The sequence below is a fragment of the Plecotus auritus genome (assembly GCF_963455305.1).
Source record: "Plecotus auritus genome assembly, chromosome: 10".
Taxonomy (NCBI): Eukaryota; Metazoa; Chordata; class Mammalia; order Chiroptera; family Vespertilionidae; genus Plecotus; species Plecotus auritus.
The window spans coordinates 55,378,031-55,393,990 of NC_137785.1; the positions used below are offsets into that span (position 1 = coordinate 55,378,031).

The following is a 15,960-nucleotide window of genomic DNA, read 5'->3' on the forward strand; positions in this document are numbered from 1 at the left end:
CCCACAGGGGGGCTCAAGGGTAACATGGGGAGGGGGGCTAAAGGGATTGAACTGGCCGGAGGCCTGGGGTCCAAGTCCCCGCGCCCTGCGGCCGGGCCACGCGGCCCGAGTTCCATGCCGTCAGCGCCGAGTGACGCGCGAAGACTCGGCCCCGGGCGGTGTCGGTTGGGTCGGCGGCCCGGCTCAGCGGGCGGTGGGCGGAGGGGATGCTGGGCGCTGGGACCCAGGGCCTGCGGCCGCGGCCCTACCCGGCCAGGCGGCGGCGCGACCGCTGGGGGCGGGGGACCGAGGCCGCGCCCCCGCGCCCGTCCCGCCCGCACCCCGCGGGAGGCGGCGACCCGCCCCGAGCCCGCGGAGGCTCTTCCGCGCCGGCAGGGGCAGCAGCGGCAGCGGCGCGAGCGGCCAGGAGCGGCCCGGCCCGGCCCGGCGCGGCAGCGGCAGCGGCGGCAGCGACGCCAGAGCCCGTGGGCGCCGCGGGAGCCCGGCCGCAGCGCGGGGAGGCCTGGGGGCTGGAGCCCGCCGCGCCCGCCATGCCGCTGCTCTTCCTCGAGCGCTTCCCCTGGCCCAGCCTCCGCACCTACGCGGGCCTCAGCGGCCTGGCCCTGCTCGGCACCATCGTCAGCGCCTACCGCGCGCTCAGCCAGCCCGAGGCCGAGGCCGCGCCGGGGCCGGGCGAGCCGGAGCCCATAACGGCCCCGCTGCAGCCGGACCCGGCCGCCATCGCCCGGCCGAGCGCGGGGGGCCCGGGGCTCCGCGACGTGGCCCAGTACCTGCTCTCCGACAGCCTGTTCGTGTGGGTGAGCGAGGCTGCCCCGGCGGCGGGGGGCGCGGGGGGCGCGGGGGGCGGGGGCCGCCATGGCCCCATTATCTGCGGGGGGCGTGGCTGGGGTGGGGGTCCCCTCCCCCCGGACCCCCGGGAGCGCGGCGCCGAGGGAGGCGGCAAGGTGTTGGGTCGGGGCGGGGTGGGGAGGAGATCGGAGGTCGTGAGGAGGGGCGGCCCGAGGGGAGGGTGGAGGGAGGGGTCGGGGCGCGGGGGACGCGTGCCGGTGGGGGTGAAGGGTGTGTGGGGGGAATACATGGTGGGGTGTCTGAGGGACCTCGTGGGAGGAAACCGGAAGACCCCAAAGAGCAGGGGTCTCCACTGGGGAGTGTGTTCGGCCAGCCAGTCGCAGGCTCTTTCATGAAACCGGGGGGGGGGGGGGGCGGTAGCGGGGGGAAGGGGGAGTCGAGAGGCTTCAGCCCGGGACTGTGACGAGCGGGTTTGGGGACGCGGCGAGGCCAGGCCGGGTTCAGGGGCTGAGTGTGGGGATTGGGGACGTTTGCCTGTGCTTGGACATCCGTGTTGGGAGAGAGGCCGTCTCCCACAACTTTTTTTTTTGGGCCACTTAGTCTCTGATTGTCCTCCTTGGGTCACAAACCTACAAACCGAGCTTCCTGTCCTGTTGCTCCAACGTGATGATTCACCCCGGTTTCCTTTGATGTCTGAAGACAGCAAAACATTGGGAGTCCAGGGGCGGCCCGCCCGTCCTTGTCACTCGGGATTTCTCCTTTCAGCGACGCACTTCGAAACAAGGTTTCCAGTGTGTCTGCCCGTGCCAGAGAGGCACCGTGTGCCGGGCGGAAAGGCCGGGTTCGCGTCTTAAAAACAAACGCCCGGTCAGCAGCTCTTGTGGCTGAAGAACTTGGCTTCCACCTTGGCCTTGAATGCCTCTCCTGTAAACCCCACGGTGGTCGCAGAACTTGCTGTAGGATTTAAGTCTGTCACTTGGGTGTTCTGTCTGCAGCTTGCACGCTCCCCTTTGGGGTTGAGTGAGTAGACTGTAAATGGCTGAGGTGAATATTCCAGTGTATAGATGATACGCAGCTTATTTGTTGTAATTAATCCCACTGTGCTTCATCAGGAAGCGGTGGGATTTGTGGGCTCCGTGGGCTGTGGATTAAGTCTCCTGGTGCCTCTGACGAAGAGGTTAGCGGAAGGCAGTGGGGGGCGAAGTTGCCTTCTCCCACTTCTGTGTGAAGCTGGGCCGAGCAGAGCCAAATCAAGAAAGAATTCCTCCTGTCTCCTAATTTCACATCTATTTTTGCATTTGAGTTAGCAGGTAAACAACTTCAAGTGATGTGAAGAGGGCTTTTGCCAAGTGTTAAGGTTATAGTTTTTGATATATTTTTTAAGTATAGGATATAAATGAGTCTTTGAGAGGGATCCACTGTGGTATTTACAGAACCACTACTAGTATTGTTTAATGATTTATCCCCCCCCAGGAGGTTTTTTTATTTTTATTTTTACAAAATCCATGTTCAGATTTCAAGGTTAACACACGTCTTCATAAAAACAAACAAAGCCTGTTGATTTTTTTTCCTGTGAAAATTGTTAATTCAAGACATTTTTTCTTCCTAGCGTTTTCAGTAGCGGTCATGCCTCAAGCAAATTTATCGTTTCGTCCTGTCTGTTGATAGGCTTTTCCTTTCTCGATTGAGATCCTTACTGTTTTCCTTCCATCGTTTCTCTTTGGTTTTCCTACTTTCCTCTTGGCCTGCCTCGGTTTCTCAGGCCCTCCACGTGTTTACTGTAAGTTCTTCTTATCACCCAGTAAGTACATAGTTTCTGCTTTTGTAGCTTAGTGGGGCTCACAATCTCAAAGACTCCCTTGGGTGGAGAGACAGCATAATCCGGGCAGTAGATAGTGGGGCATTTGTGAAAGTGGATCCTTTTTGTGCCCTGCCCAAAGACATTCAGATTCCATTTTTAAAAACCAAGCAAGACAAAACAAAAATGGATCTTTCTGCCAGTTTGCAAATCCTGCCAGCTAGTGTGTGGCAATTGGGATCTCTGAAATGTATCTTCATAGAGCACAATGTAGGTTCGTGTAGGTCTGATGGCATCTCAGGAGGTTTTGATTATTAAACTCAGAAACCTTTCAAAGGTACCCTTTGGGGCACTCTGGAAGGCACGACTGTGAACATTTCCCCCTCCCCTCAACAGTAGTCCATATACAAATCAGGCAGCATTTGATAAGTGACAATAGACATGCAAAGAAAATATGGTGGAGTTTGGAAGAAAGAGAAACGGATGCCTTCGGGAAGGATGCCTGGAAGGTGGTATTTGAACCCAGCCTTGGAAGATGGGTGGGATCTCAGCAAGAAGCACAGGGCATTCCAAGTAGAGAAAACGGCCTCAGAGTGGTGTGTGGACAGTGTTAGTATATACAGACAGGTCCATAAACTGGGCTGTTAAAACTCTAGTGGCTCCTGATTTGAGAGTGAGCTTGGTTGGGAAGGTTAAGGGGAGACTCAGGAGGTGGGGGAAGTGACCCCTCTGTGAAAGAAAGGAAGAGGCGAGCAACCCCTCCGAAGGTATTACTCAAAGTGTGGACATCTGGCAACGTGGTCCATGTTCACTTGGGGTACTTGTAACAAATGTAGATTCTCAGGCTCTAGCTGGGGATCAATTCCAGGGAGAAGGAGGGAGCTTTGGAATCTTCATTTTGATTAATGTCCAATGCGATTTTAGGCACACCCGTGGTAGAGAACTGATCAGGGAGAGGATGGAGTGTGGCGCTAATGTCTGGTTATACAGATCTAGCCGCAGCACTAAGGAGTATGGACATCATTTTCTGGGCCATAGGGTTAAGAGTAGGAGAGGCTGTCATGATGAGGTGATTTTTCAGGGGATGGTCTGTGGCAGCAGTGGGGAAGATGGATTCGTGTAGAATGGGAAGAGGCCAGGAGATGTAGTGACCTAAGACGAGCCCTGCAAGGCAGTCACCCCAGTGGCCCTCTGGCATGGACTCTGAGAATAGGTTGGAGAGGAGGCACCAGGATTCTTCTATTGACAAATACTCAGGTTTGTCATCATCTCTTGCTTCCTCGTATCTTTCTAGAACCTTCATTAGAAAGTTTCCCTCCAGATAAGTTTTATTTGTTACTCATTTCTAGGCTCATTTTACCTTTCCATATGTCCCTTCCATTCAGGTACCTCTTGAGTCATTCTATCATTGTTGTGAATTGTTCAGGTGTTTGGCGTTTCCACTCCTTCATTCTTTTTATTACTCATTTTTATTACTTCCTCCTTTCTGGTTTTTTGTTTTTTTTTGTATGGACTTGCTTCTGAAATTGCAAAAGGACATGGTAAAATGGTGAAATAGAAATACGGAAATATGAAACAATAACTTAATCATATACAAATCTGACTCAATTATATGCAAATAAAATAATTTAAATAGAAGTCTCAAGGGAGCCCTAACTGGTTTGGCTCAGTGGATAGATGCAGGCGTCCTCAAACTATGGCCTGCGGGCCACATGCGGCCCGCCGAGGACATTTATCCGGCCCGCCGGGTGCCACTGCCTGTCCTGCTTAGCAGCTGACTCGTCCCAGGCCCGCAGTGCACATAGGAATTTGTTCATAGTTTTTTTTTAAAACTCTAGTCCGGCCCTCCAACGGTCTGAGGGACAGTGAACTGGCCCCCTGTTTAAAAAGTTTGAGGACCCCTGGGAGCATCGGCCTGCGAACTCAAGGGTCCCAGGTTCGATTCTGGTCAAGGGCATGTACCTTGGTTGCGGGCACATACCCAGTAGGGAGTGTGTAGGAGGCAGCTGATCGATGTTTCTAACTCTCTGTCCCTCTCCCTTCCTCTCTGTAAACAATCAATAAAATATATTTAAAAAAAAAAAGAAGTCTCAAGGGAAAATAATCACCAGAAACAAAAATGGATAAAAGTAAACTGACCATTTAGAGCAGAGATTGGCAAACTGTGGTGGCCTGTTAGGCCCAACCTGTTCTTGTACAATCTGTCAACCAATAATGGTTTTTACATTTTTTTAAGGAAGAATATATGACAGGGTGTGGTCCCAAATAGTTACTAACTGATAGCCCATTAAAGGAAAAGTAGCTGACTCCTGCTTTGAAGAGCCCATCTTCACATAACTATACAACTTCAGAACTGAAAATAATTTACTAGGCTTGAGTCCGTATGAGTTGAATATTCCAAAGAAAATTAGAGAAAAATGTTAGCTCCATAAATATTGGAGGTGTAGAAAGAGTCTACTCATAAATAATAGGATATAAGCCTCAATAGACAACTTAATATAGGAGGAATCTCCCAGGTCAGGAGGAAGAGACTGCTGATTGGTTACTTGCTGGATGTGTGCGGAGTGCTCTGCGTACGTAATCTCATTTATTTCCCTAGTATTGCGGAAAGGGGAGTGCCAGTGTACTAAGGGGCCATATGCCTCCTTGCATGTTATTGGCATCTTATACTTGTCACTGGGAGGCTGCAGAGAGGTAATGTATTCCAGTTGTCCTTAAAGGGAGAGACAGACAAATGGTGTGTGGGGGCGTGGTAGTTAGTGCTGGTGCTAAATAGACTAAGAAATATCCATGTTCATCATGTCCTTGAAGCAATTCCTGGTAGTTTAACCACATTTCATCTCAAGCTCATAAATAATGCCCCTTGGTGGCCAGCATTTTACCGAATGAAAAATACCTCCAAGGTTACAGTGATAAATGTGGCTAAGCCAAGTGTTATCACCCTCTTCTCTTTTCCTCGAAGGTCAAACTAGCTTGTAATTTAGTTTCTAAAGCAGAGAATTTATCCCATCCTTTCTGGAATGACACAATATTTGGGAAATTAAGACATTTCCCTATAAATTTTTAGTTGCTTCCAGTCTTGCGTAGGTTAAGCTTTTCTATAAAGTTCGCAAATGGCATCTTTCTTTTTACAAAACTTCCCTTTCTGGTATCTGTATAGTTTCTCAAGCCTTTATTTCCTTCTGTCAACTGATTGTTGTTGGCGCTCATTCAGTGCCAACAGGAATCCCCAATTTGAGGTGCGATGAAGAAGGAAATTTTATTCAGTGCAAACAGCTCAATTATGATACAACAGGGCTGAGAACAGCACAGCTGTGGAACAGCTCAGGAGTGTTACAGCTCAATGAGGAAGCAAGGCTGTGAGGTGGCCCTGGGGTGAGGCCCCTTTCCGGCTGGACAGCTCTGGTCTGCTCCATGCTGGTCTGCTCCATGCTGGTCTGCTCCAAGCAAGATGTCTTCAGTGTTTCCACTAGAGTCGGAGAAACAGAGTCTTCGCTTCTCAGTGGAAAGAGAAAGTGAACTCCCTGTGTCAGAGTGCAGCTGACTTTCTGTTTTCATGCAAATGAGGACTCCACATCTTCATAGTTTGATTGGTCCAAAAGGCACTGTCCTGATTGGTCAGAATGGAGCCACTCTGATTGGTTGGTGAAGATGCTGATGGTGATATAACTTCACAGCTCTGAATAGATTGGGAATGCCTCAGTCCTATTGGTTGAAATAGGACTCCAGGAACTCCTTTATAAGGGCTGGTTCAGGTAGCAGGAACACAGTGCCTGCAGATAGTTCAGTGCAGGCTTCTCCCTTAAGTGCAATTTGGGTGAAGAGGACCCTGTTTAGAAATGGGTGCTCTGCTCTGCTTTTACATTTGAGCCCACTTAGTCACCAGGAACCCTTCTTAGTATCTTCTTTTTCAGGGTCCACACTTCTTACCCTTGCTAATATTTAACTCTGCCATTGAAATTAAAATAGGAGCCCAGCAGGTGTGGCTCAGTGGTTGAAGTCGACCTGTGAACCAAGATGTCACAGTCAGGGCACATGTCTGAGTTTCGGGCTCAATCCCTAGTAGGGAGCATGCAGGAGACAACCAATCAATGATTCTCATCATTGATGTTTCTCTCTTTCCTCCCTTCCTCTCTGAAGTCAATAAAATATATATTTTAAAATAAGAAATGGTAATGTGTGGGTGATGGAATTATGAGGGCTTTTTGTTTTGAGCTCTTATTTTTTTAAAAGTCTAAGATACAACATTTGTACACCTTTCTTTGAATTTAGATAAACTTCTTTTAAAAAGTTTAACTGAGAAATAGGAACTAATACTTTTTTTTTGTTTTGTAGTCCAAGATGTTGGAGAATGCTGCTTTGGGTAGAACAGTTATTAAGCAATTCTAAATTTGATTTCTTTCCTTTGCTCTCAACAGCAGCCTGCTTGTTAGATGTCTCCAAGTTCGGTGTCGCGTAGATTTTAAAAGCTCTTTGGTTGGAGGTGCTAAATGTGTTAGATTCATTTTATTTCATATGCCTGCGTGCAAAAGCAGCAAGAACTCTTTTTAAAAGCCTGCTGTGGTTAGGTTAGGTACTTTTGACTGATTTTAAGAGTCTTGTTCAGCTGGGGGATGTAGCCTGAGGGGTTGTGATTGTGGTTTTGTCTTAGGACGATTTTCTTAACATGAGAGAGGTTTCATTGACTGGTTTAGAAGCACAATGGAGGTGCGCTTTTTAATACCTACTTCATTGCCTCAAAAATTAGGATCCTCAGCCATTTGTTGGAATGTTTGAATGGGCTGTTCTACTGGGAGTCCTAAGTTAGGGATACAGGATGTTTTGGATAACTAATTGGAGATTTCCCCCCTGGTTATTTGAAGGATTTAATTACCACAACAGTTTCTATTTTCAGCAGAACTATTTTTGTTTCAGTTCTTTAAAAATGTGTCACACACCTCCTTGCCCCATTAGGCAGGCAGAATAGAACTAAACATAATTTAATATTTTCCTAATGAATCAGGGCTGTTCTAATAAAGGGTGGGTGATGTGAGATGCTAAGGGGAACCTGGAGAGATCTTAGGGAGCGTGCTTCCTTATATTACTCTCTCTGGCTCTTCCCTTCCTACCTCCCTCCCTTCCTTCCTTTTTCAGTAAAAACAAACAAACACTATTTGCTTCTTTTAAAAGTAGAGGGGAAAAAATGACCTGGGAAGAGGAATATGGCCACCTTAATGTAAACTTAGTGAATCAAAGACTGAAGCAACCTTTACTTTGAGTTGGTGTTCATTTTCATTTGCTCTAATGAAAGCCATCTTTACTACCTTTATCAAGGTTCTTTGGCTTTTTGGGGTCATGCAGTGTTTTAAAAATCATTTGAGCACCAGTAATGTGCTGTGCCACATTAGCCTTATGGTCAGGGGCAGCCCACCCTTTCATTTTGTAAGCATTAGATTTGCCCATCTCTTTCATTTATTTTAAAAATTATATTTTTATTGGTTTTAGAGAGAGAGAGAAAGAGAAATATCAATGATGAGAGAATCATTGATTGGCTGCCTCCTATATCCCCCCTCCTGGGTACATGTGCCCTGACCAGGTATCAAATCTTGACCACCTGGTTCATAGGTCAACGTTCAACCATTGACCCACACAGACCATCGATTTTAAAAATTGCCCCCCTATTGCTGAAGAAGGCCTTGATTTTGCATTGGTGTTTCATGGTTGCCTTTCAGTTCTCAGTCCCTCCTGCCAGTTTCTTCTGCCTCCTTACTGGTTTATTTTCCAATCCCTTCTCATGTCCCTGGACCTTTACTTTAAGGCCGACAGTAAGCACAGAGTACCTTTGATTGGCAGATCATCCCATTACAATGAATTTTAAAATATCCATGTGTATTTTGATTCTCAATTTTTAATGCTCTTGTGACTCTTTTGTGACCACCACCTTCTTCTCCCCACCTCCTATTTGTCTGACAGGCAGGGCTGGGTATTTGGGTACTGAATTCTGCTGTTCATGATAAACCTTATTTTCTAGAAAACTTTCCTTTGCGGCTATCAAAATCTTAATGCAGGAAATGATGTACCTACAGTTTGTAAGGTACATAGAGCTTTACACATGCAGTACAAAGTTTACACACGGTTTGGTTAGGACTAAAGGGGAACGTGGCCTCTGGAGGGTACATTTTAGAATAGGCCTGTGAATTTCCTGGTGCCTCTCCTCCCTCTCCTGTACCTACACCACCTTGTAAAAGTGTGCCCTTCAGATATTACTTACCTTGTACTGTAGGGAATTGGGAAGGCTCAGTCATTGGGAATGACGGCTGGATTCCTACCACCGTTCTAGAGCTGCTTCAGTTTTCAACAGAAGGAAACAAACTTTCTTTCTTTGGTTTGTGTGCAGGTTCTAGTCAACACTGCTTGCTGTGTTTTGATGTTGATGGCTAAGCTAATCCAATGCATTGTGTTCGGCCCTCTTCGAGTGAGCGAGAGACAGGTAAGTCCAGAGGGCAAGGATGGATTCTTACGACCAGATTTTTTTTAGTTGATGTAATTTCAAAATTCCAGAAAAGTTGCATGAACGCTACAAAGAACTTGATTCAGAGTGAACATTTTGTCTCGTTTGCGTTAACATTTGCCTATTGTTTCTGTATACTTATTTTTTATGCTCTGTTTGAGAGTAAGAATGGGTCATCATAGGCCCATTCTCTCCAAATACTTCAGTGTGTGTTTCCTAAGAGCAAGGACATTTTCTCGTATAACTGGAGCACAATGGTCAAAATCAGGAAGTTCAGCATTGATAAAAATACTTTAATAATCCGCAGTCCATATTCAATGTAGCCAAGTTGCCCCGATATTTTTTATAGCTGCTTTACCCATGACTTTTATGAATGTAGTTTTAAAAGATGCATAGATTTTAGTTTGAATAATCATAACTATCAGTCTTTAAAGTATAGAATTCTTTCCCAAAGGAATTTACTGAGAGATTTTAATTTTTCCCTTTGGAAAAGTAATTTAGGGTGTTCTACAAGCAGGAAAGTAGGTGATTTCTTCTTCTTTTAGGTGAGACGGTCTGACTGCACATTATTCTCAGAATGCATATGTGAGCAGGACATGCTTTCAATAAGAATGATTCCCCAAGATACTGCACAGATCAGCAGGCCCTCAAAGCTTTTAGTGGATAGAGTATAGAATGCTGTGTTTTAAAATAAGAATTTAGAACTGGCCGTTGAAATAACAACATACAAACAAAACTGTATTTTACTTTATCTCCTCTCAGTGGTGAGACACAGGAACCGACTCCATTAAGAGTACAATGGCTTCCCTCCTTCCTTACCCTTTTCAACCCAGATCTCCTGTTATCAGATCAGCAAGGTCTTAGTTTAGAGCTGAAATGCACTCACTGTGGGGGTGGGGCTCTTGGATGCTGTTATGAGCAGGACTGTTTGTTTTCCCAGAGACTTTTCGTGAGTATCATCACTTTCTCCAAAATATCAACTCCAGAGGTCTCCCAGATGGGATCAGTGGAATGTAGGGGTTTTTTGGGAGGATACAAAGCTTCTTTTGATGCTTTCTTCTTCAAGAAAAACTTCTGACTTGTGGGCCAGAAGTTGGTCAGGCCAGGCAAGCCATCTAATTGCTGATGGACTGAGCTGGCACCGTGGGCCTGAGATACTATTGCTTTCTTTTTCTGAAATGCTAAGTATCAGTTTGAAACTTACAGAAAACAACCTCGGAGTATTCCAGAGATTTTTTAAGACCTAGCGGTAATCATAATGGGCACATTTGTCACTCAGCTCTGTGTTCAGTGTTTTCAGTATAGAGAACATTTTCATGCGGTTCTGTGATGACTTTTTGACTAATGTCATCCAGTAGCATTTATTAAGCATTTTGAGTTAGGACTCAACAGAATTGACATGGGTTTGCTCTGTGAGTGCTTACAGTTCAAGACTAGAGGAATGAAGAGGCAAAGACAACCTAAAATGGGACAAATGTTAAACCGTAGTCTAAAGTGGAGGTTTAGAACCAGGAAGTTTTTTAAGCACTTAATGCCTATGATGGCACTTGCCTGAGCACTGTACATACATTAACTTACTTAGTTCCCCAACATTTTATGAGTATGAGATATAAGCCATGAGAAGACCCATGTTATAGGCGGGGACACCAAAGCATGGGGATATTACGTGAGTTTCCCAAAGTCACACAGCAGAGAGATGGCGGAGGGAAGATTCACGCCAGGGCGCACACTGTTCTAGGTTCACTGTGTGCTTACCTGCCCCAGATCTGAAACAGACACCCCACCAAGGACTCCTGGTTCTTTGTTCTTTGTTCAGAGGGTGTAGTCAGTACCATCGTAAACGTTCCCAAGAGAGTTCTTTACATCGTCGTGTATCTAGTTGTTACACATTTAGGTTCAAGTTCAGTTTTTATTCAATTTTGCTTTTTCTGTTTTAACTTTTGACTTTGTGAAACATTTACTTGATTTAAAACTATATATAAAGTATACTTAGAAGTCACATTTTTATCCCATCACTCCCATAGATGGCTTGGTAGTATATTTTAATATCTGTTGGCTAGATGCCCCTCATTGCCCTTTTTGCAGTATAGGAAAGAGTTTTTTAAAAATATGTTTTCATTGAAGTGGTTAGAGAGAGAGGAAGGCGGTGGGGGGAGAGGGGGAGACAGAGAGACATCGATGTGAGAGAGAAACAGAGATCAGTTGCCTTCTGTATGCACCCTGACCAGGGATCGAACCTGCAACCCAGGCATGTGCCCTGACCAGGAACCAAACTGGCAACCTTTCGGTGCCCGGGACAATGCCAACCAACTGAGCACACCTGCCAGGACCAGTGTAGGAAGGAACGATTTTAAAACTGGAAGTCCTTCCTCAGTGTAGGCGGGAGAGTACAGTGAGGCAGATATGCACTGGTCATGGGATGTGCACTTTCAGGGCTTCTTCGGAAGTCTGGATGGTTCAGTAACGGTGAGAAATAGACGCTCATACAGAGACAGTCATCACCATTTTCTGAATGGCGAGAAACTACAAACAGCTTCAGTGTTCATCTGTAACCACTTAAATGATATGTTCAGAGAATATTCACTGACATTGGAAAGGTTCTTACATATGATAAGTGAAATGTGAAGGCTGATGCCTTTTTGTTGTGCATTTTTTGTACTTACATTGATTATGGGCTGCCAAATGAGCTGATGTTATTCTTGAATCGGAAGGAGTTTAAAAAAAGTCTAATCTTTTCTATTGTTTGTTCTAAGAATCCAGAGAGCAAACATGGTAAAAATGCTGTAGCCCCCGCCATTCCTTTCTATTTGGTGTTGGAAGTATATGTGTTACTTAATTCATAAGGCACTAGACTAGACTAACAGCTCTCCCCTTTTGGTGGCTAAAATTCCTTAAGTGATTTAGGATTACAACCCAAAATTTGCAAATTACTTTCAAGGTGACTTCTCTATTCTTCAGAGGGCTTATTTTTTCCTTTGCCTTTTATTTTCTGTGGACGTGATAGAGCTGAGAATAGAATATTTCCTCCATAGAAGTCAGCTTTTGTTAGGTTAACTTCTCTTATATTGGTCAGGTGTGATGGTACTAACGTTTGTAAACCTTTCTCTTTTTAGCACCTCAAAGACAAGTTCTGGAATTTTATTTTCTACAAGTTCATTTTCATTTTCGGTGTGCTGAATGTCCAGACAGTGGGAGAGGTGGTCATGTGGTGCCTCTGGTTTGCCGGACTTGTCTTTCTGCATCTGATGGTTCAGCTCTGCAAGGACCGATTTGAATATGTGAGTGTTCAGCCACGCCCTTTGCTTGCTGTGCTGCACATTTGCCAGGTTTATATCCTTTAATGTGAATGAGCCATATGAGGCATGTTGGGGTAGCTCTCTAGAGGAAGGCTCCTGGAGCTGGTACCCACTGACTGTTTCTTTTTTTGTTTGTTTTTGTTGTTATTGTTAATCCTCACCTGAGGATATTTTCCCATTGATTTTTAGAGAGAGTGGAAGAGGGAGGGAAAGAGAGAGAGGAACATCGATGTGAGAGAAACACATCGATTGGTTGCCTCTTGCACAAGCCCTGACCAGGGCCCGGGCCAGGGAGGAGCCTGCAACCAAGGTATGTGCCCTTGACCAGAATCGAATTCGGATCCCTTTGGTCTGCAGGCCGTTGCTCTATCTACTGAGCCAAACCGGCGAGGGCCCCACTGCTTGTTTCTTGGGGGACTTTCTGCAGCAGCTAAGGAATGCGGGATCAGTGTCTCCTAGGGAGGTTTCCTCCCCTGTCCAGTCATGTCTTACATTACAGCCCACGCGGGGCCAGTTCACCTACACAAACTGTTTCTGTCACACCGCAAGAACCCTCAGTGTGTAAACTGAATAAAAGCTGGTCTCTTCCAGGAATTTTCTAGTGTCCTTCCATTTCCTCCCTCCTAGTCTGCTTCTTGGAGCTCTCCTTGCCGATTAGTTTACACTGTTTCCACCCCGGGGCAAGGGCTGAATGAGCTCTCTGGTTTCCTTGGTCCCGGGAGAAGTGAATCCTTCTCTGTCTGGGCACAAGATCTGCATCGTGCTTTAGGTCAGATCAGAGCTCTGCAGGTGGACCCTCACTCTTATTTCATGAGCCTGGGTAAACCTACAGATCGTCCCTCCAGTGAAACCCACTCCAGGGCCTGTGCCCTCTCTTTACCCGTCATCACGGACCTCTGTGTGAGTTAGTTCCGTCTCAAAGGCTGCAGCTTTCACAATGCAACCTCCCTAACGGGTTTGCTGTCTGCACCTTCCTGCTCAAGACCTACAGCTCCAGGCCTTCTTTTCCGAGCTGTTGCCTCTCCTTGCATATATTAGCATAGCATTATGGTAGGAAGTCTGCGCCTGGGTACATTTCAATTGTCCTAGTCCTGACAGACTCCAGGTGCCCTCCAAGTGGTTTTGGGGAGGAGGGCTAGAGCAAGATCAGAAAGAAACAACGGAAGTGGTGCTGTGCTGAGCCCTGTTAAATGTTAGAAGAGGGGATTACGTGCCTCTGGAAATGCTTCTCTAGAGGCTTATAATCCCACTGGTAAGAGGATCCTTGAGAATTTGAGATGAAAACATAATGTATATTGTTGTGTGCAGTAGGTCAAATGATAAAGGTCTCTATACTTCAGCTCATGCTCATATTTTGGTTGGTTGGAGGATTTTGGCCATCTGGTAATGGATGCTTTTTTTCTGTGATTTGCATTGGGCCATGCAGCTATGCACGGATCCCCAAGCAAAGCCACCAGGATTAACCTTGAGTTCCTCACTGCTGCGAAGAAGAATGAGCTCCTTCTCCTGTTTTGTACGTTTCAGCTCTCCTTTTCTCCCACCACACCGATGAGCAGCCATGGCCGAGTGCTGTCTCTGTTGATGGCGATGCTGCTTTCCTGCTGCGGGCTAGCGGTTATCTGCTGTGTCACAGGCTACATCCACGGGATGCACACGTTGGCTTTCATGGCCGTGGAGGTAAGATGCAGACAGGCTTTTGCTCTGATCACATTTCTGAATATTTTCAGGGAAGCTACAGGAGTATGGACAGGTATTTGCACCCATGAAGTGACTGATGGACATCTGTCTTTCATTTTAACAAGCATTTTTTTTGTCTATTTTGTGTTGGGTACTGGTACTGAATGCTTTTATTAGTGTTATTTCATGTAATTCTTTCTACAATCTAATTAAAAGTGGTTATTTTTGCCATCATTTAAGTAGTGCTTACTATATCCTAGGAATTGTTCTAAATGCCTTACCTGTATTGACTCATTTTTACATGTGCTTACTCATTTCATTGTTCCTGTTCACGAATGGGGACGCGGGCGTAGAGGGTGAAGCGAATTGCTAAGGTTCCAGCGTGGCAAGTGGCACAATCTAAGTCCAGAGACTCCCAAGTAGGAAGGTTTTCCCTTAAAACACTATACGCCCTGATTAGTAGTAAGTAAAAAGGAGTACTCTGTACTTGTTTTTTCTGAGGTAGGGCAGGAATTAAGATTTTATAGAGTAATACAATATTTAAAATCTATTATTTTGAATGAATAATTTGATGTTCATGTATATTTTAAAATTTGCTTTTTAGACCTTTCTGAAAATACCGATTTCTACTTAATAGAAGTCAAAATTCTCTGTGCTTACATTCTGAGCCTTTGCTGTTTACCTCAGGCCAAAGACAAAATACTTTTTATCTTGTCCATAATAGCTATTATTAATTAAAAAAAATAATAAATATATTAAGGCTGATGAGCTAATACCAAAAAACACTAAGTTTGAAGTATTAATTTGGAATTTGTTGGAATAGGGTTAAAATTTTTTTGCTTATAATAAAAAAATTTTTTTTTAGCTTAATAGCGTTCATTTTTGAGTATAATATAGTAGTGTAAGTAAAATTAGAAAAGGAACATTTAAGTACTTTATAAAAACATTTATAATCCTGGTTGAATACTTTCTATATGTGAAAAGTATGCAACTATATTTTCTCTCTTAAAAAATATTTTTATTGATTTCAAAGAGGAAGGGAAAAGGAGAGAGACATAGAAAAATCAATGATGAGGGGGAAAAAAAAAGAGGAACACCTGTAATAATCTGAACAATAAAGATTTATTAAAAAAAAAAATCAGTGATGAGAGAGTCATTGATCGGCTGGCTCCTGCACTCCCCCTACTAGAGATTGAGCCTGCAACCTAGGCATGTACCTTGACCGGGAATCGAACCGTGACTTCCTGGTTCATAGGTTGACGCTCAACCACTGAGCCATGCCAGCTGGGCCTGTATTTTCTCTTGAAAAATATCTGTCTAAAACTTTACACTGACGAGTGTTAATTAGCTTATATTAAATATATTTTATCATAAACCATCATTTGAATAATAATGTGTTTTCTTTTTTTGGCTCTCTGTTAATTAATATTAAGCCAACCTTTGAACAAGGTATACCTAAAAATGAAGACACTTAAATTAGGCCTATGGATCATACTGTAGTACATATTTTCTTTCAGTTCATTACCGTTTATTCTTTTAAGATAATTTATCACGCTATAGATTTGCTATTTTGAGCTAAATTATATTTTTATATTTATAGTGTTTCCCTTCTATGTATGGTAAAATATTTTCCACTTATAACTGGGAGTGTCCTAATTTCAAATATTAATTTAACAGTTCTGACAGATTAAGAGGGAAATCTTAATTTCTATGATACAAAGACCACGAGGGTTTGTTTTGTTTTTGTTTCCTTTATTCTCTTTTCTTCCCTGTGGGCAGAGGGAGTGCACTCAGGGTTGTGTGGAGAGCAGGTGCTCATATCTCGGAGCGTGCTGTCTAAACTATACTTTGGGTATGGGGTCACCAAGTGCCATAAACCCTTCCTAGGTAGTCAGCGGTGTAACTGAATG

General features: G+C 45.0%; 1 protein-coding gene across 1 annotated transcript in view; it reads left to right on the forward strand.

Annotated features, from left to right (window-relative positions):
- Nucleotides 1-176: 176 nt before the first annotated feature.
- Nucleotides 177-15,960, forward strand: part of AMFR (autocrine motility factor receptor) — a 28,992-nt gene continuing 13,208 nt past the window's right edge. The window contains exons 1-4 of the mRNA XM_080645407.1: nt 177-797; nt 8,964-9,056; nt 12,191-12,355; nt 13,898-14,050. Coding sequence (XP_080501533.1) covers nt 207-797; nt 8,964-9,056; nt 12,191-12,355; nt 13,898-14,050 — 1,002 coding nt within the window. The 5' untranslated portion in view covers nt 177-206. The remainder of the gene's footprint in view (nt 798-8,963; nt 9,057-12,190; nt 12,356-13,897; nt 14,051-15,960) is intronic.